General features: G+C 40.0%; 1 protein-coding gene across 3 annotated transcripts in view; it reads left to right on the top strand.

Moving 5' to 3' along the window:
- The first annotated feature begins 2,542 nt into the window (after positions 1–2,542).
- The window catches only part of SNX6 (sorting nexin 6), a 54,385-nt gene continuing 37,477 nt past the window's right edge, over positions 2,543–19,450 (top strand). For 2 of the 3 annotated variants that reach the window (XM_033428355.2, XM_012533069.3), the window contains exons 1-5: positions 2,543–2,736; positions 12,335–12,439; positions 13,283–13,393; positions 15,158–15,279; positions 17,235–17,358. In XM_033428355.2, the coding sequence (XP_033284246.1) occupies positions 2,623–2,736; positions 12,335–12,439; positions 13,283–13,393; positions 15,158–15,279; positions 17,235–17,358 (576 nt within the window). In that variant the 5' untranslated portion in view covers positions 2,543–2,622. Of the gene's footprint in view, positions 2,737–5,745; positions 5,848–12,334; positions 12,440–13,282; positions 13,394–15,157; positions 15,280–17,234; positions 17,359–19,450 lie in introns of those variants that run through there. The other variant, XM_033428356.2, reaches the window with a different exon arrangement.

Raw genomic sequence — 19,450 nt, 5'->3', positions numbered from 1 at the left:
TCGAGACCTTTGCTGAGGAAGGAAGGCTCAGATATTAATGAGCAACTTTATTATTTCAAGTTTGGGTTCTCTGCTCCTGTGAGTTTTCAGCTATTGATTTTAGCTACAGTAATTACTATATGTCTTTGTTTTTCAGAACTAGTGATCTTAAAGTTTTGGCTACCTTTTCAGAGCTACCTTTGAAACTAACAGATTTGAGCAGTGTCAGAGAACATGCCTTTGTTGATTGCTTTGTTGACTGCTATTATACAATATTATTTTATTATTATACAATAGCACTTATAGCTTTCTACCCCACATCTGCTTCTCTTCCTCTCCTTCCTGGAAGCTCCATTTCATAGTGCTCAACCATAGTGCTCAACCATTTGAGAATTTTAATGTTTCTGTACAATGTTCCTGGACTTGGCTTAAATATTGAAATTTAAAACACTTGGTTAAAGATCAGAAACATTTGACATTGTCCTATGTGGCACTCCTTGATCTTTGTGCACAAGGACACACCTGACCCTTGTACCGGTTGTGTACAAATTCCACTCATTAACTGTAGCTCCGCTCTTCTGTCTCCATCTAGGAAGTGTAACCTTATAGGCATTATCTTCAAACCAAAAACAAATTATTGGGAAATATTGGCACCTTTTATCAGCAACAAGTTACTGGAACATTCCTCCTGACACTTCATGACACTACACGGACACCACATGATGCCTCATGACTCCCAGTGAAAAACATTACTCTAGTAGTTACTACAATGCACTGGGAAATAAGAAACAAAAGACCAAAAAAAAGTCGTCCCCCTCATGTCGGAGAATAACCCTTGTTGGTGCAATAACTTAACCTCTCTATGCCTAAGGTCTCCTTACACACAAAATGAAAGTTACAAGTTCTCATGAAAATGTCTGGAAGTTTAACATTATTATTTTGTGGGAATTCCCTGGCATCCCAATGGTTAGGACCCCACGCTTTCACTGCAGAGGGCGCAGGTTCAATCCCTAGTTGGGGAACTAAGATCCTGCAAGCTGTGCAGCATGGCCAAAACCCCCCAAAAAACAACAGCAAAAAACCCGTTACTGTTTTGAGAGCTTCAATTCAATAAGATAGGATGGGAGGGCCTGGCAAAATAGGGAATCAACTGTGGAGGGCCTGGAATCACAGGCCGCAGAGTTGGACCTTCACGTAAGGGAGACTTGGGAAGATTACTGAACAGGGTAGTAGCATAATCATCAATACCTGTGTCTTAGGAGAAAAACTGGCAGCAGTGTATAGAATGGTGAGAGAGAGATGGAACTAAGAAAAGTTATGAGAGTATTGCAGAGGGCCAGACCAGGGTGGGGGGGGAGATAAATTAAGAGTTTGGGATTAACATATATGCAATGCTATATATAAAATAGATAAACAAGGACCTACTGTATAGCACAGGGAACTATATTCAGTATCTTGTAGTAACCTATAATGGAAAAGAATCTGAAAAAGAATATATATATGTATATACATGTATATATATATAAAACTTAATCACTTTGCTGTACACCTGAAACTAATACAACATTGTAAATTAACTCTACTTCAGTTTTTTTTAATGGTTTTTAAAAAACGGGCCAGACAAGAGATGCTGAGGGTAATTTCTGTGGAAGGGGGTTGGGAGGAGGAATGAGACCAGTTTAAGAGGTAATGGCACATGATAAATTACAGATGTAATAGGATTTGGTTACTAAATGGTGTAACGAGTGAGGGAGAGGAAGGAAGGACTTGAATGGGACTTAGGTTTCTGGCCTGAACATCTGAAGATACTGATGCCACTAACTGAATGGGAGTACAGGATTGCTTGTTTGTGCGTGTGTGTAATAGAAAAAGTGGGGCAGGGGGTAAGGAATGACTCTTGTCTTGTCTCAAGTGCCTATGGACACCCGTGTGGTGCTCTACAACTGGACAGTTAGAGTATGCCTGGGGACATTTCTTGGTATAAAGAAAAGGAATACTCCTGTAATGTGAACAGCTCATTTACATAGTGCTCAACCATTAGCGCCCCAAACCCTGAGATAGTTATTGCCTCGCTAGCAGTAAAAGCTTGATTACAGCCCCTGACTGATGACGGTGTAAAGGGCCTGGGTTCCCACAACTTCTACGGGCAAAATATTAATTGTGATTAATTATCGTGTGGCACTATACAAAGACTAGATGATTTACTGTGGCTTCTGGAGGGCGCTTGCTTGGTTTTTCGCCGCAGCCCTCAGAGAACGGGAACTGGACAGCTCCCCGGGTGGCCTTCGGCCCTTCTGGGATCAGAGCCGCCCAGCCGCGAGCAGTCTCCAGACACGTGAGCCTGGGCCTTCGGGCCCACTCGGCCAAGGGTGCTTCGACCTTGGGCGGAGGGCACTTCCTTCCTTCTTCCGCGCTCTCGGACCCCGGCCCCGTCGGGGCGGGGCTGCTCCGAGGCCCCGCCGCCGGCCCCGCCCCGCTTGCCGGCCGCCGCCGGCTCTCTCCGGCCCGCGGTGCGGTGCGCGCCTGCGCCAGCCCTCGCCTCGGAGCAGCCATGATGGTGGGTGTCCGCGGCGCCGAGCCCCGGGCGCGCGTTGGGGGCGGCGGGTGCGGGGCGGGTGCGGGGGCCGCGCCGGCCTGACACTAATGTCTCCCCTTGTGTCCCCCCACTCCATCCTTTCCCCGGCGCGGCGGGCCCCGCCGACCTCGCAGGAAGGCCTGGACGACGGCCCCGACTTCCTCTCGGAGGAGGACCGCGGAGTAAGTTCTGCCTCCTTCTGGCTAGCGGGACCCTCCCTCCCCCGCCTTGGTCCAGGGGTGTGGTACGGGAGAGGGGTGTCTCCGGTCGCGCGGCACCCCCCCCCCGCCGGCCTCCTTTCGATTTCCTCGCCGCACCGCGCCCCGCCCTCCTGCAGCCCTTCCTCCCTTGGGGCCGTTCGGTTCTGATTTCCCGGGGACCCGCGGCCGCTCTCGGCCCCCGCCGCGGCTCCGACTCTTCTGTGGACCTCCTTCCCCGCCCGGTCCGGGTGCAGGTGGGGAAGTGGAGGTGGAGGCCGGAGCTGGACACCCGCCGCCACCACGTTGGGGACTATGAAAACCCATTGTCAGACCTTCCTGCCGGCACCTTCAATTTCCCCTTGGGGGGACCTCTCGAACCCGCCCTTGCCCACCCTTCTTTTCCTCTAAAACATTATAGTACGGGGTTGTTCTAAATTACCCTTTTGCACGGGATTTTACAGTCGCCGAATCTAAACTCTTCTCCAGTATCCTACCAGATTTTGTGAAGTGCTGGTAGTCCACAGTACCTTTACTTTTCCTAATGTCCAAAAAAATACATGCAGAGATCCCTTGGTGGTGATTTGAGGCAGTGCATTTCAGTTCAGAAAGGGCCTTCAGGGCTATGATTCCTCCCTCCCACGCTCTACCCCCATTTACCTTGGCCGAAGGGTAGTAATCTGTATAGTGCCTTGTACAAGTGAGCACTTGAAAAACATTGATACATGATGATTGCAGCTCAGCAACGTTCCATGGTTCCTTCACATTTAACAGTTTGCACTTTAGTTTTCCGTTTTGCTTTTACTTATTTATCTTAGACAATGTGAGAGACACGTCTGTTAGTCGATTTTGGGCAGGTGATAAAATATTTTTATAGGATGTTATTCCTGGTTTTTTTAAATAAGAGATAAGGTAGTTAGTATTAACTGATGACCTTTATAAAGTTTTAAAATGGTAAGAAAGATGCAGAAGGTGCTGCATATTTTTATAAACGATGAATTAATAAATTTCTCAGTTTACAGAAAAGCATCATTTAGAATTACTAGTTAGCATGAAAGCATCATGTAGGATTTCTGGTTATTTCTTAAAATTTTAGGTTCTAATGAATTTTAAGACAAAGTGCATGTGTATGAATGTGTATATGTATCTTCTGGGGTAGGGGAATCATAGTAATAGTCATATCTGGGCACTGTGTTAGCGCTGTATAAGCATTGTTTCCTTATATCCTCTTACCATCCTTGTGAAGCTTTTAGTATCCCCCATTTACAGATGAGAAATCTGAACCTCAGAGAAACTAAGTGAGTAGTCTGAAGTCACACAGCCAGTGAGTGAGAGAGGTGGACTTTAAACTATGCTGCTGACATCAAAGCCAGTGCACATATTTCTCAAAGTCGTCTTGAAACACTTGCATCAGAATCACCTGGGGTGTTTGAAAAACTAAAGTCAAAAGTTTCTGGGCCCACCCTCTAGTAAATCAATCTCTTGAGGTAGGGAGGACAGATAAGTACTTTGTTAACTAGCAAGATGATTCCATTGTACACTGAAGTCTGATTATGGCTGCACAAAGTTATCCTGCTATTGCCTCATTTCAGGAACAGAAATTTCAGGCCTGTTTAAATTTCCTTATATTGTGTTTGTCCTGATAGAAATAGAGTGCCATAAATAGATTAGAACTTTTAGGCATTGCACTTTTAGTTTAGATTGCTTGTTCAGCCTTTTAAGAAAGTCTTGATAGAGAAAAAGCATGCAGTACCTATTTGATACAAATTGTAGGGGGGACATCACAGATTCAAAAATAATAGTGCAAGCATTTCATTCAAAGCAGTAAGTAAGCAAAATTAAAGACAGCATTTTTAAATACATTTTTAAGCAGCCTTAAATTTTCATTATGATTTGGAACAGAAGAGAGTCTTACAGCCTTAAGAATATACTGTTTTGTAAGAAACTTAAAAAGCAGACTTTAAGAATACACAATATTGAAAATTATTGGCCACTTTTTGATCTCTTCGGTTACACCTCTGCATAGAAGGGTATTTTTTTCTTTCCCAAAGGAAGGACAGTAACATATTATTTAGTAAACAAATGAGCCCTTTGAACTGGACACATTTTGCTCTGATGTGCTTGTTAAATAGAGCAGTACATGCCAGCATGATGGCGTAATTCTCTTAGCATTTGATTTGAATTCTAAATAATATGTTCATTGTTTTCAGAATTACTTCAGGTGGAGGAAGTGCACCTCTCCTGGACTCCTAGCCTTGCTCCTCCCTCTTATTCCTTATCTTCATTAATGTCATCATTTGTAGTCCTTCATGCAAGAAGCTTCTGAATCATAACCTTCATCCCCATACCAGAACAGTCACTGAGGCCAGATAATTTCACCTCAGAAATGTTGTTAGCCCATCTTTCATTTATATGGCCACAGTTAAGTTCCCTCTATCTCTTGCCTGGACTGTAGCAGTATCTCATTGGTCTGTCTCCAGGCTCTCTACTTTCCAGTCCAGACTGCACATGACTGGTAGTTACCTAACTGAAATGATTAGATCATATGGCACCAATAGTCACAAGGACTTACGGGGACCCAGTTCTTTTTGCAGTAAGGTCCAAACTCCTTGTGCTAGCATTGAACACCGTTCATAACGCTTTCTGGCTGACTTCATTTCTCAAGATGCCCCTGCCCCATACACACACACACACACACACACACACACACACACACAATAGGCATATTCTAGTCTACTTGTCATTGCCCAACCACCTCTGCACTTTAATGTCTGCTTTATGCATGCTTCTCAGTGTTGTGGAGTGGGTTTTTTTTCCCCTCACCTTTTTTTTCACATGAAATTTGACTTAACCTTTTAAGACTTGGCCCAGATGTTTGCATTTTCTTTTGTACCTACTCAGCATTTAGCTTGAACATATTCCACATTTATTGATAGTTATTTCTGATAAAAACGTGACATAGATTTCGTTGGCAAAGGATAAGATGAATGTTGGCAGAGGAAGAAGAGAAAGTTCCTGCCCTGGGGCCATGGCAGTGTAGTGAGGAGCTTACCGGTGAAGTGCTGTGGGAGTACGAAGGAGAGTGAAGACATAATGGTAACTACACAACTGATGAAGCGTTTGCTGCATACTAGGGACTTTCCACACATCAACTCAATTCTCAAATCCCTGTGAAGTAACTGCTACTATTATTCCTACTTTGGAAAGGAAAAGTGAGGTTCAGAGAGATTAAATAACTTGCCCTGGTTCATACAGCCGGTATGAGCTGTATTCAAACTCAGGGAGTCTAGCTATAGGTACTGGGCTGTTAACCACTGTGCTGTTGCCTACAGGAGCTAAGCCTTAAATGTTGATTGTGTAGGCTCCCAGGGATGGGGAAGGCTTGCCAGCAGAGAGGATAACATGTAGGTAGGTCATTAGGTTCCACCTGGAGCACTTTTTCTTACTGGAAGCAGGAGTAGATATGGGTAATACAGATAAAGTGCATAATGTGGGAAGTCCTGAGGGATCACCAGCTAGGAAGGACACATGCCCAGATGAAAATAGCATTGTAGATGACTCCGATGTGGAAGGTGGATTGCTTCTTCCTTGCAGAAAGCAGAGAAACCTGTTACCAGGCTTTTGCGGCAGTCCAGATGAGAAATGTTAAAGGTAGAACTAAGGCAGTGGAAGAAGGGATGAAGGAGGGGACATAGCAGAGAGATATTTAGAAGATAGAATGCACAGGGCATAGTGGCTGAATAAATACATGTGCTAGACAGAGGAGAAGGAGATGAGGAATATACGAGAGAATAGCAGAGTTAGAAGGTAGATAATAAGTTTGGTTTTCAGATATGTTGGATTTGAAGTGCCTGTGAAGTGTCTAATCCCTTCCCTGCCAAACTAGAAAGTAAGATCTGAAAGGGTGAAGATTGTGTCCTTTCATTGCTCTATCGCAAGCACATCTGACAGTGGTTGGCACGTTGAAGGCACTCAGTTGTTTAATAAGTAAATACATCCAGGTGGATATGTCTAGTTAGTAACTTGAAATTATGATTGGGAACTTAGAATAAGAGGTGTGAGTTGAAGGTATAAATTTCAGAGTTATTAGTCAAGAATGGCCGAGTTTGCCAATGCTAGATAGTACCCAGCGGGAAACAGCATTCACAGGCCAAGGAGAAGAAATGGACTAACTGATGGGGCTGAGATGAGCGGGGAGAAAATGAAAAGAGTCCCCAGAAGTTGAGAGAGTTTTAAGGACATGGTCAGAATGATCATTGAGGCAAAATACCGAAGAGAGATCAAGAAGACTGCAAAGTATTGGATTTGGAAATTAGGTCCTCACTGTGTGGAGGTGTTGTGAGACCAGGGCTAACTTGACTAGAAGAGCAGTGTACAAGCAGGTTCTAGAGCAAACAGGCAGATTACCTGCTCAGGTAGCCGGAGAGCTCTGCTCTCCATGGGACACCACTCCTTCTGAGAATGCAGAGGAGATGGTGAGTACAGATCTATTTATAGAAAGGCTTATTGATGGGTCTGAGGGAAAACAGCTGCTAATGTTTATTTCTTGGGGATGTGGGAGACAGGGTCACTTATTGAGCATAGGGTGGAAATGCAATCGAGGGTTGAGATAGTAAAGCTTTGGAGTGGTTGCTCAGGGAATCAGAAGGGGAGCTGAGCAGATCGGCCCTGGACTGTTGAATGGTTTTAAGAGTCTAGTGCAGTTGGGAGAGCAATAATTTGTAGTGGACAAGCACAGACAGTTGTGACTTTAGCCACACTCAGCTCAAAAAAGCAAAGAAAGTTGATGATTGAATTGATCCTACATGTGGGAATTTGCAAGCCAAGTACGGCAAAAGAGCAATGGGAGTTGACAAGACCAGCAAGAAAGGCATTGGAGTGACATCATGCGACTCTAGTAATGTTTTGTTATTCCTAGTATGATGGATGAAAGGGAATCTAGTTTCCGGAAAGTATATGTATAATCAACCGTTGATTTGACTGCTGAGTATACAGAGTATCATAATGGAAATAATTTATTACAGGACTTCCAAAATCATAACTGGTTGTAAATCAACTACTTCAATAAAAAATTTTTTTAAATCATAACTGGACTAGGAGTAAAATAGATTTAAATTTTGGCCTGAGTTAGTGAACTTAACTGAATTTCTGTCTGCCTCATGGGGTTTTTCACTGATTATACTGTAATTCCCTAGAAATAGTTTCTTAGCCCTGTTACGGTTCGCGCCTTTCTTTCAGGGCTGCAGTGAGCCAGAAGAATAGGGCCTGGGGGGCCACTGTAAGGATTAGGCTTTTCTCTAAGTGGGAACCCCTTAGGTTTTGAGCAGAGGAGTGATTTCTAGTTTAGTGGGATGGTTCCAGTGGCCCTATAAGGAGTATAGATTGAAGAGGGAAAGAGGCAGAAACAAGAGACCAGTTGGGAGGCTGTTGAAATAATCAGTTATTTTCCTTCTTCCTTCCTCCTCCATCCATCCATCCATCTCTGTACATGTACTTTTCTGGCAAAAGATTAACAGTTAAGTTTTTAGGAGTGTCATAAGGTTGATACTTTAACATGTAAACACATCAGTGTAGTAAACTAATAGTGAATGTCCTCTTTACTAAGTAATTATATGTGAAGAATTAATCTATCAGCAGTAGGGCAGTGTCTTTAGATTATTTTTCTAAGGATAGTGTGTTTTGCTTAATCATTTCCTCTGCCTGGGCTTTCTCTTGACCATGACACAGGTGTTTAACCTAGTCAGTCTTTGACAAAAGGAAGTATTGGCCCAGATAAGGATTAAACTGGTGAATATAGTCCAGTTAGAATTTCCTCAAACTGACCTCACTACTTGCAGAGTTAATTAAATGTTGATGAATCACAAGTTGTTTGCTTTGACTCTTCCCCTTAACCAAAACTGTCTAAAATTACTGACTTTTCTGTAAACAAAGAAAAAAATCCACCTGGAAAATCTGTGTACATTTTATGTAATTAACACTAAATTTACAGGAATTCCCTGCTGTCCAGTGGTTAGGAACTCCGTGATTCCACTGCAGGGGGCCTGGGTTCCACCCCGGTTGGGGAACTAAGATCCTGCAAGCCGTGCGTCATGACCAAAAGAACAAAAACAAAAAAACCACACACTAAATTTACAATATGATATTTTATTAAATCTAAGGCGCAACTGATTGGAAGACATATTTTCCAGTGCTTTAATATGCTTTAATAAGGCATACAAGAGAGAATTTATCAAAGAGTTAGAAAGTAAGAAGTAGAGGAATAAAAGCAAAGGAGGGAACTTCTGGGGCTGATGGAAATGTTCCATATCTTAATTATGGTGATGATTACAGGGGTGTAACCTACATATTTGTTTAAACTCTTCAAACTATATACTTAAAATCTGCAGTTCATTATATGTAAACTATACCTAAAAAATAAAGTACAAGACCAAAAGTGGTAAATGTATAATACAGTAATATTATTTATTGATAAGTTACAATTTTAAAAACCCAGGTGTTTTACTATCAGACAAAACAAAGCAAAAAAAGGGGAACAGTGTATTTGGTATAAAAGGATAACGAAATGGAAGACAGAGAAATATTTTAATAATTTAAAATAATCTTTAATTGGAAGAAAAAATAACAGCCCTTCACATGTGGAAATCCTGAAAGGTGTGTTTCCAAATTGATGGCGCAACGGTTAAAAAAAAAGAAGATAAACCTGAAAATTAAAATATACGTAGAGATATGAAATCTGGCAGAAATATTTTATATAATCATTGAAAAGAAAATATTAGCAGTTGAGATGAAGTTTTGACAGAATGTAAAGACAAGGACAACCTGGAAAATCTAGGCCAGTGTTCCCAAGTACGGTTTTTAAGGCTCATTCTGAAGATTCTGTTTTGATACGTCTGGGATAGGGCGTGGGATTCTGTATTTTTTAACAAGCATCCAGGTTGAGTCTTATGAGTTGTGTCTGAAAAATCCTAGACTAGGCAGTGAAAACAAGAAATGGAGAATTGCTAAGGTTATTATTCCAAAAACCATATGATAAATTTATGAGTTTCCTGTGGCTGCTATAACGAATTACTGCAAACCTGACGGGTTAACACAACAGAATTTATTCTCTCACAGTTCTGCAGGCCCGAAGTCTGAAATCACTATCACTGAGCTGAGATCAAGGTGTTGGCAGGGCCATGCTCCCTGAGGCTCTAGCGAAGAATTAGTTACTTATCTCTTCCAGCTTTCTCGTGGCTGCCTGCAATCCTTGGCTTGTGGCTTTACCACTCTAATCTCTGCCTCCGTAGTTAAGTTGCCTTCTCTTCTTTTGTCTGTGTCAAATTTCCCTCTGCCTCCTTCTTATAAAGATACATGTAATTGTATTTAGGACCCACCTGGATAATCCAGGATAATCTCCCCATCTTTTTTACCATATAAGGTAACATTCACAGGGATTTGGATATGGATGTCTTTTGGGGAGCTGTAATTCATCCCACCACAATAAACATCTTAAGAGTGGCCTGAATGTGAGTAAAGAGAAATAAGGAAACAGATTTCTTAAATTAGAATTAAGGTAAGGGGTTAGAGAACAGGTAGGAAGGACAGTTTGAAGACATAAGACTAAATAAAAGCAAGAAAACCAAAGAACAAAGTACTCTCTAATGTTTCCAATACTTCAGAAGCAATGAAGATAGTTGGAAAATGAAAAAGAATACTCCTTTGTAATTCAAAACAACCTTTAAGTTCATTTCTTTTATCAGACAGTGGGCTACATGTAGCATTGAGTAATAGCAATTTTTTAAATATTTTAAAATATTTTTATGTAAGTTTATAGTATTAACTTTTAAAAATATGATTACTGATTGAAATTTATTTTAATATAAACTTATTAAAGTTATCAATAAAGTTTTCATTAAAGGCCATGCAATTTAAATAGTGATTAATTTCTCCTGTGACTCTTAAGTTAGATTGTATGTAATGGTATTTATTTTTTAAAAACATGTCTAGTCAATATAGAACCAAAAGAGCAAAAATGAAATAGTATGTTACTTTCATTACTAATAAACAACCCTATTTAATGGAAAACTTCACAAAATTCATCTTTTAATAAATCGCAAGATTCCTTAAAGGCTTATTTTTTTCCTATTTATAAAAGTAATGCATGCATATTGTGGAAAGTTGGGAGAATAAAAGAATATACAAAGAAGCAAATCCACTGCAACTCACATTTTGTTGTATTTCCTATAAGCCTTTTATGTATGCATTTTTTTAACATCTTTATTAGAGTATAATTGCTTTACAATGGTGTGTTAGTTTCTGCTGTATCACAAAGTGAATCAGCTATACGTATACATATATCCCCATATCCCCTCCCTCTCGCGTCTCCCTCCCACCCTCCCTATCCCACCCCTCTAGGTGGTCACAAAGCATGAGCTGATCTCCCTGTGCTATGCGGCTGCTTCCCACTAGCTATCTATTTTACATTTGGTAGTGCATATAAGTCCATGCCACTCTCTCACTTTGTCCCAGCTTACCCTTCCCCCTCCCCGTGTCCTCAAGTCCAGCCTCTATGTCTGCGTCTTTATTCCTGTCCTGCCCCTAGGTTCTTCAGAACCATTTTTGCATTTTTTTAATATAATTGAGATCATAGAATAAACAATTTTGCTTCCAGCATTTTTTCCATTTACATTGTAATTGAAATTTGAAACACTAATGACTAGGTAAGATTCCGAAGTCAGTCCTGGCTTTTACAACTAGAGTATTTGAAGCAAGCTACTTAGTTACACTTTAAATATTTCATATCTTTGCAGCTGGCTGAGACTTTATCTTTTAGTGTGTTTGCTTCTTTTGTAAATCTCCAAATTACCCAAAGATGTTAGAATGTTTGTTTGTTTAAAGGGGAAGAAAAATGGATGAAATTTAAGAATTATAAGTAGAATTATGATTAGAATTATATGTGGAGAACTTTTCTCATAAATGGGTAAATAGAAATGGGTGTATAGAGTAAAAATTAATTTAGAAGAATTAAAGAGTACTGTAGAGTAAAATTTAATTCATATCACAGGAGTTAATTATTGAGTATTATATGTTATCATATTTTTTGCATTTTACATATACATAATACATATATGTAATATATTTAATTATTATTAATAGTTTTATTGTATATTCCTGAATTAAAATAAGCAATAGAGTTTAAATGATTGGCCAATATTCTTTTTATTATTTTTCTTGTTCTTAAAGGTAGATACCTTTTAGAACACTTGAACTTTTAAAGGACCATCTTCTTGGAAAATAGTTTACTTTTTGGGTGAAACTGTAATAATGTTTAGCACATTGACTCATACAAAGCAAAGTGTAGTTGCAATGGTGTAGAATGAAAATTGGTTAAGATAATAACATACCCAAAGCATCTCCCTCTAGATAGTAGATAGATAGATAGATAGACAGATAGGTACAGATATAGATATATAGAGTAAATGAGCTTGAGTACTTTTTAGATTTCAGATTCTTTAGTTTCGTTTTTGCATTGTCTTATTGTCTGGGAGAAGAATTAAATTGTATAAAAGCCTACAGAATTTTCATTGAGTTATTCTTTTTCTAGCTTAAAGCAATAAATGTAGATCTTCAAAGTGATGCTGCTCTGCAGGTGGACATTTCTGATGCTCTTAGTGAGAGAGATAAAGTAAAATTCACTGTTCACACAAAGGTAAATGGGATTTTGTACTTCTGTTATTTTAGTTATTGTGCTAATGTTACATATGTAATAATATATTGACTAGAATTTTGGTTTTGAACATAATCAGTAATTCTATTTTTGTTTATAATTCACTGCTGTTATTTTAACAAAACGTTTTAGGGAAGTGTACTTTTTAAAGATTAACATTTGAGAATTAATCATAGAACTTAGACATAGTACAAATTTAATTTTCTCTAGACTTTAATATCTTTTACCATTCTTGTTATTTTCAATTTTGGTACATTCCTTCAGTTAAATTACTGTTGTTGTTGTTTTTTTTTTGTGTGTGTGGTGCACGAGCCTCTCACTGTTGTGGCCTCTCCTGCTGTGGAGCACAGGCTCCGGACACGCAGGCTCAGTGGCCATGGCTCACGGGCCTAGCCGCTCCGCGGCATGTGGGATCTTCCCGGACCGGGGCATGAACCCGTGTCCCCTGCATCGGCAGGTGGACTCTCAACCACTGCGCCACCAGGGAAGCCCTAAATTACTGTTTTAACAGACTATTTTCTTTTTAGATTTCAGTTCTCAGGCACATTTTCAGATTGTGATCTATTTTTCTTTGTTTGAATAGTTGAGTTTGTTATATTTATAGGATAACTTTGTAATGGTAGAAGTACAATATAATAAGAGGCTGTCAGCTTATTTTCTCAAAGATCCCAGGATAATTTTGTCTGGGTGTCTCAGGGTTTTCATAATAGAGTGTAAAAGCACTGAGAATCTTTCATAAAAGACTAATTTTAAAAAATAAGGTATAAAATGTTAAAAGTGTTTTTAGTGTAACTTCGATTTTTGAGAGAATCTCTTTCTTTGCAGAGTTCATTGCCAAATTTTAAACAAAACGAGTTTTCAGTTGTTCGACAACATGAGGAATTTATCTGGCTTCACGATTCCTTCGTTGAAAATGAAGACTATGCAGGTTACATTGTAAGTGTTGAGGTTCCATTTTAATCCCATTTTCTAGGAGCTTTTTAGATACTTTATTATGTGTTGAAATCTTCTTTTGCACTTCTAGTGAACTGAGGTCATTTTTTTAAATTGCCAGCTACAAAATGTAATTGACTACCACTTTTATCCTGAGTTGTCTTGTTTGGGAGTGTGGGGATATGGATACGTTATTCCCCCTCATTTAAACTTAAATTCCTACTGTTTATTAGAATAGAAATGGGCTTGTCCTAGGGAGTAGCTAAGGGGGTATTACAAACCATACTGGTCTTGAACCCTTAGGTAGACAGATACTTAGAGTTGGAGGGCTCCTTAAGAGATTATCGAATATAAATATGCACTGGGTGTTGTGCCTCAGCTGTTGACCACAGTCAGATTTCTGAAGTTTAGTTTCATTTGATTTCCTTGAAATCATCCTGACCTCGCCTGATTCCACCTTTATCCTTGTGGCCCCTCCTTCTCAATCATTTGCTTTTTTTTTCTTTCTACAAATTGAGTTTGGTGGACAACTGGCAGTACTTTTTTTCTTTTTGGTTAATTAACAGTTTATATAAAGGATACAACTTAGGAACAGCCAAATGGAAGAAGAGATGCATAGGATGAGGTATTGGAGTGGGGGGTTGCCAGATAACTTTCATGACCTTTCCAGGATGTTGTACCACCTTCCATTTTCCCAGCATGTCGATGTGTTTAGCAGCCTGGAACCTCCTCCTATTTCCGCCTTTTTTTCCCTCATCTTCTTGTGTGATGACATTTTCTTACTACTTTTTTCTCCCATAGACTAAACACTCATCAAAGATCAAGACTATGTCTTATCTATCTTTATATGCCAGTTGTTCAGTATCATGCTTGGCACATAGTAGATGCTGTGTGCGGGCATCAATGAATGTGTGCTGATCTGTATTTGATGCTTCCTTCCCTATTGCTTTTCTTGGTGTAATCCTTTTCTTCAAGTCATTGTTATTTTAACTTTCCGCTACTTAACCTTTTCTTCCTCTTACTTGCTCTGTTTGCTTTCCATCATTTCCCCTTAACAGTTCTTACTTGTAGGCTTTTCCTCCTACGATAAGGTTTTTCTTATATCCTTCCCTTGAATAATATGTCTCTTCTAGATCTTATATTTTTATTTAAGGTAGTGCTTACTTACCCACTTACTGTGGGTGAATAAGATGAGGTTAGTCATTAGTCTGTATCTTGTTCTCTTGTTTTTAAGTCAGTGCTTTCTGCCTCTGGTACACTCTAATCATACCATTTACATACTTTTGAAAAATAGTATACATATTTGCTACACATTTATTTGGTGTGTACTCAAAGCTTAATGCACATAGACATTTGAGGACTCTAGGTTGCCACATCTAGAATCTGCAGACTAAAGTTCTGGTACTGTTCTAACACCAGAAAATAGTACTCTGCTCTTGTTTCTTCCTTGGTATAAAGGATCTCAAGGATCTTAATTTCTAGACTTAATCAAATTCTCTAACCTTAATCGGGATATTCCTGGTATCCAGTTCATTCAGGATGACTTTAGCTCTCTCAGACAATAGTCTTTTATGGTGGCAGTAGTACAATTGCTGCAAGAAATTAAAGTCTTTAAAACTAGTGATTTGGGGGACTTCCCTGGCAGCCCAGTGGTTAAGACTCCGTGCTTCCACTGCAGGGGGCATGGGTTTGATCCCTGGTCAGGGAACTAAGATCCCGCATGCCGTGTAGTGCGGTCAAAAAACTAGTGATTTGGTTCCATTACAGATCCCTCCAGCACCACCAAGACCTGATTTTGATGCCTCAAGGGAAAAACTACAGAAACTTGGAGAAGGAGAAGGGTCTATGACAAAGGAAGAATTCACAAAGATGAAACAGGAGCTGGAAGCGTATGTGATTTTTCTTGTTAATTGTGCTTATTTTAGTGCCTTTTTTGTTTTGTTTTTGTTTTTGTTTTTTTGCTTTCTGATATCCCATCCTTTCAATCATTTCACCACATTGACCCTTTCTGGAAGATACAGGTTTAAGCCATACAACCAGTGTTAATGGTCATGATCAGAGCCTACAGGAAAATTATAGAATAATTGTCTGCACTTTAAAATTCTTTAAATTACATTTTTAAATAAACTCTGAAAATTGAAAACAGGGGATCCAAAAGTTTATAAAAAATAGTAGAAAGGGAAATAATGACTTTTTTAAAGCACAGTGTAAATCTTTTCATTTGTTATTTACAAGGCCTTAGTCACTACTCACCTGGTTCTCTTTTTTTTGACAAGTGCATACTACCAAGACTTCTGTTTCTCATAGCAGTGTGCACTGAGCAACTCTGAATATATTCTGCTTTCTTTTTCAAAAAGTGTGTGTGTGTGTGTGTGTGTGTGTGTGTGTGCACGTAATTTTCCCCCTCCTCTTTTCTCTGCCTGTGGCTTCTGGCTGAAGGGAAAAGAATAGGAGCAGAGAGAGAATAGAGAATAGTTTTTTAATGTTTTTTATTAAGTGATTACTAGTTTCATATATACTAGACATATTAAATCCTTGAAAAAAATTGAGATAATTTCTATTTCATTTTTAGCATATTTGCTGAAAATAGTTTTTCCTCTTTTATTAAACATTCAAAATAATTTTGGATTTGCTATATATTGTTTTTCTGTATTTTGAGAGTTATACAAGGAAATAACTTTCCTTGCATTATCATCACGTTCATCACTCTTTTTCTGGTCATTTCTCCCCTTTGTGCATTTCCTTTTCTCTTCTTGCACTGAATTTCAGTTTTTAAGCATATTTTCACAGTGCTACTAGACTCCTTCAGATGCTAAACTCTTGACAAGATAAATTAACAAAGTAGGTCTTCTTTGTTAAAGTGTAAGTGACAGATATTTTAAGAATTCTGTCCATACTGAGTGCAAGCAGTAGTCTGATAGCAGACAGATATATAATTCTATAGTTTATAAGGCTGAAAGCTGGAAATTAGCAGAGCACATTAATATTGAAAGAATCAGTGGTTTTCCAGTGGCCCTGATCATGATTCTTTTGTGGTCTGGTTAGGGGTTGGATAACAGAGAACCTTGGGTTTATTCTCCTGCTACCTCCATCCTCTGCATCCTTCTTTTTTGTCTTCACTGAATGACTACCCTCACAGAGATCAAACTTCTCCCAACATTGGTCCTGCTGGTTTGCTGGTATGTAAAACTTATCCTCCTTGCACGTAGTTGAAGCAAGAATATTGGGCCTTTTCCTTGAGTGTTTTTTCGAAACTGACGTGTATTACTATATGATCGCTGTGATTCACTGATGATAGTAAAATATTTTAAACACAATTCTTCAATTGTAATGGCAAAAATTAGTCTCTCCATGGTGTGTTTCTTTCTTGTGTGCTTGGGTCATTAGATGAAAATAGTTATTAATGTTGAAAATATGATTACTGATACTGAGGTTTGGTTTCTGATTTTTTTTTGTATGAAGGTGTTCAAAAACAGTAATTATCTAGAAATTGAATTATTAAAGTTGTACAGTATAATTTGTAGTATACTTTCTCTGAAGCTAAAAACAAAAACCCCTATAGTTACCTTTAACATCAACCTGCATAGGAAGAAACGTTCATAAAACCTAAAAATATTAACATTTAAATGTAATAAATGCTATTAACTAGCATGAAGTCTTTTCAGAGCTGGGTTTTATATATTGAATATTTCATTAACAGTTCAACTAAAAGCTTTGTTTACATGGATTATATCTTTGTATCTCTAATTTTGCATTTAGAATAATTCAAAGAGTATTTGCTGAAAAAATTGTTGCAGATGTTTTTCTGCAGTATTTTACCTTTAATTTTGTGTATTGTTTCTAGTGAGTATTTGGCAATATTCAAGAAGACCGTTGCAATGCATGAAGTATTCCTGTGTCGTGTGGCAGCACATCCTATTTTGAGGAAAGATTTAAATTTCCATGTCTTCCTGGAATATAATCAAGATGTGAGTATTGATCAAAGTAGTGATCAAGGTTTATTTTTAAAGCATCATTGGAAAGAGTAGGGAGTTGTTAGAAAAGGCTTAAGGCCTTATAAAAACATTTTATAAAATGTTCTTATTTTTCAAGCAGTTTAAAATGACTCTTTTTCATGGGACCTCCCTCATCAATATATTCTCCAATGACATTCATGATTCTGCCCAAGGTCTCAGGGCCAACAGGAATTTTGACTGGTGCACCAGAATCCAGGACTTCTGGCCTCTAACCAAGCCTTCTGTACCATCCATGGCAGTGGTCCTTGCTGTGCTCTCACCCAAATGCTGGGCCACCTCCAAAACCAGCCTGGTCTCCCTGCCTTGCACTTCCAGGGCGTTTAGGATGGGTGGCAGTCCCTCATCAAATTGGACATCCACCACTACACCAATGACCAATGACCAATGTGCCCAGTGGCGGCGCCTGCCTTTGGCGAGGGAGATGTTTAAGCAGCATTGTCTCTGGCAGGCTGGAGCGGCTCCCAGTATGAGCTAGGCTTGGGGTAGCGGCGCTGAAGGGCTGAGTCCCTGAAAGGCCCCAGAGGCCGGGGCAACGGCCACACGACCCACAAGACCCAACATCGCAGAGCCCGGGGTGGGGCTGGAATTAAGAGCATTTGACTTTGACACCTCGCCTCCCAGTCAAGTGAGAAAAATCCCTGCTGGGTTCCTCATCTCAGAAAAGAGTCTTAGATTCAACACAAAATGTGATGCTATTATCGTCTGGAGCAGAATGCCATCCCTAAGTCCCTCACATCTCTAGGTGGAGCTGAGATGCTGGGCAAATTCACGACTCTCACTGATGTGTTAAGGGCTTAGATCTTGATCAGTCATCTTAAGTTATTAGTTGTAGAACAGTGTTTTTATGCTGTTGCATTATATAAATCTGATTTCTTTATTCTGGTGTGTAAATATTATTTGTTGGTATAAATAATTGGTTATATCAGTTTACTGATTTTACTCATCTGTAAATCCTGAGTCTCTAGAAAAATATATATATACATAAAACTTACTTGATGCAAAAAAAAATGATTCTTTTTCAGTGATAATGCACTGTTTCAGTAGAACTTGAGTGGATTAATTTTTTAGATGATGGTATATTATGTTATTACTGGAATATTGATTTTCATCCTGAATTGTGAACTTCTTAAGAAATAGGGTTATTGGGCTACCCTGGTTGCACAGTGATTAAGAATCTGCCTGCCAACACAGGGGACATGGGTTCAAGCCCTGGTCTGGGAAGATCCCACATGCCGCGGAGCAACTAAGCCCGTGAGCCACAACTACTGAGCCTGCGCTCCAAAGCCCACAAGCCACAACTCCTGAAGCCTGCATGCCACAACTGCTGAAGCCCACATGCCACAACGACTGAAGCCCATGCGCCTAGAGCCCATGCTCCTCAACAAGACAAGCCACCGTAATGAGAAGCCCGCACACTGAAACAAAGAGTAGCCCCCGCTCACTGCAACTAGAGGAAGCCCACACGGAGCCAAAAATAAATAAATAAATATTAAAAAAAAGAAAAAGAAAAAGAAAAGAAATAGGGCTTCCCTGGTGGCTCAGTGGTTGAGAATCCTCCTGCCAATGCAGGGGACACGGGTTTGAGCCCTGGTCCGGGAAGATCACACATGCTGTGGAGTAACTAAGCCCATGTGCCACAACTACTGAGCCTGTGCTCTAGAGCCCACGCTCTAGAGCCCACAAGCCACAACTACTGAGCCCGCACACCACAACTACTGAAGCCCGCGCACCTACAGCCCATGCTCCACAAGAGAGGCCACCACCATGAGAAGCCCTCACACCACAGCGAAGAGTAGCCCCCACTCGCTACAACTAGAGAAAGCCTGCGCACAGCAATGAAGACCCAACGCAGTCAAAAATACATAAATGGGGCTTCCCTGGTGGCGCAGTGTTTGAGAGTCCACCTGCCAATGCAGGGGACATGGGTTCGTGCCCCGGTCCAGGAAGATCCCATATGCCACAGAGTGGCTGGGCCCGTGAGCCGTGGCCGCTGAGCCTGCGCGTCTGGAGCCTGTGCTCCGCAACGGGAGAGGCCACAACAGTG

The sequence above is a fragment of the Orcinus orca genome, chromosome 2 (assembly GCF_937001465.1).
Source record: "Orcinus orca chromosome 2, mOrcOrc1.1, whole genome shotgun sequence".
Classification (NCBI taxonomy): domain Eukaryota; kingdom Metazoa; phylum Chordata; class Mammalia; order Artiodactyla; family Delphinidae; genus Orcinus; species Orcinus orca.
The sequence above is the reverse complement of the archived record's forward strand: the minus strand, read 5'-3'. Positions and strand labels throughout refer to the sequence as shown.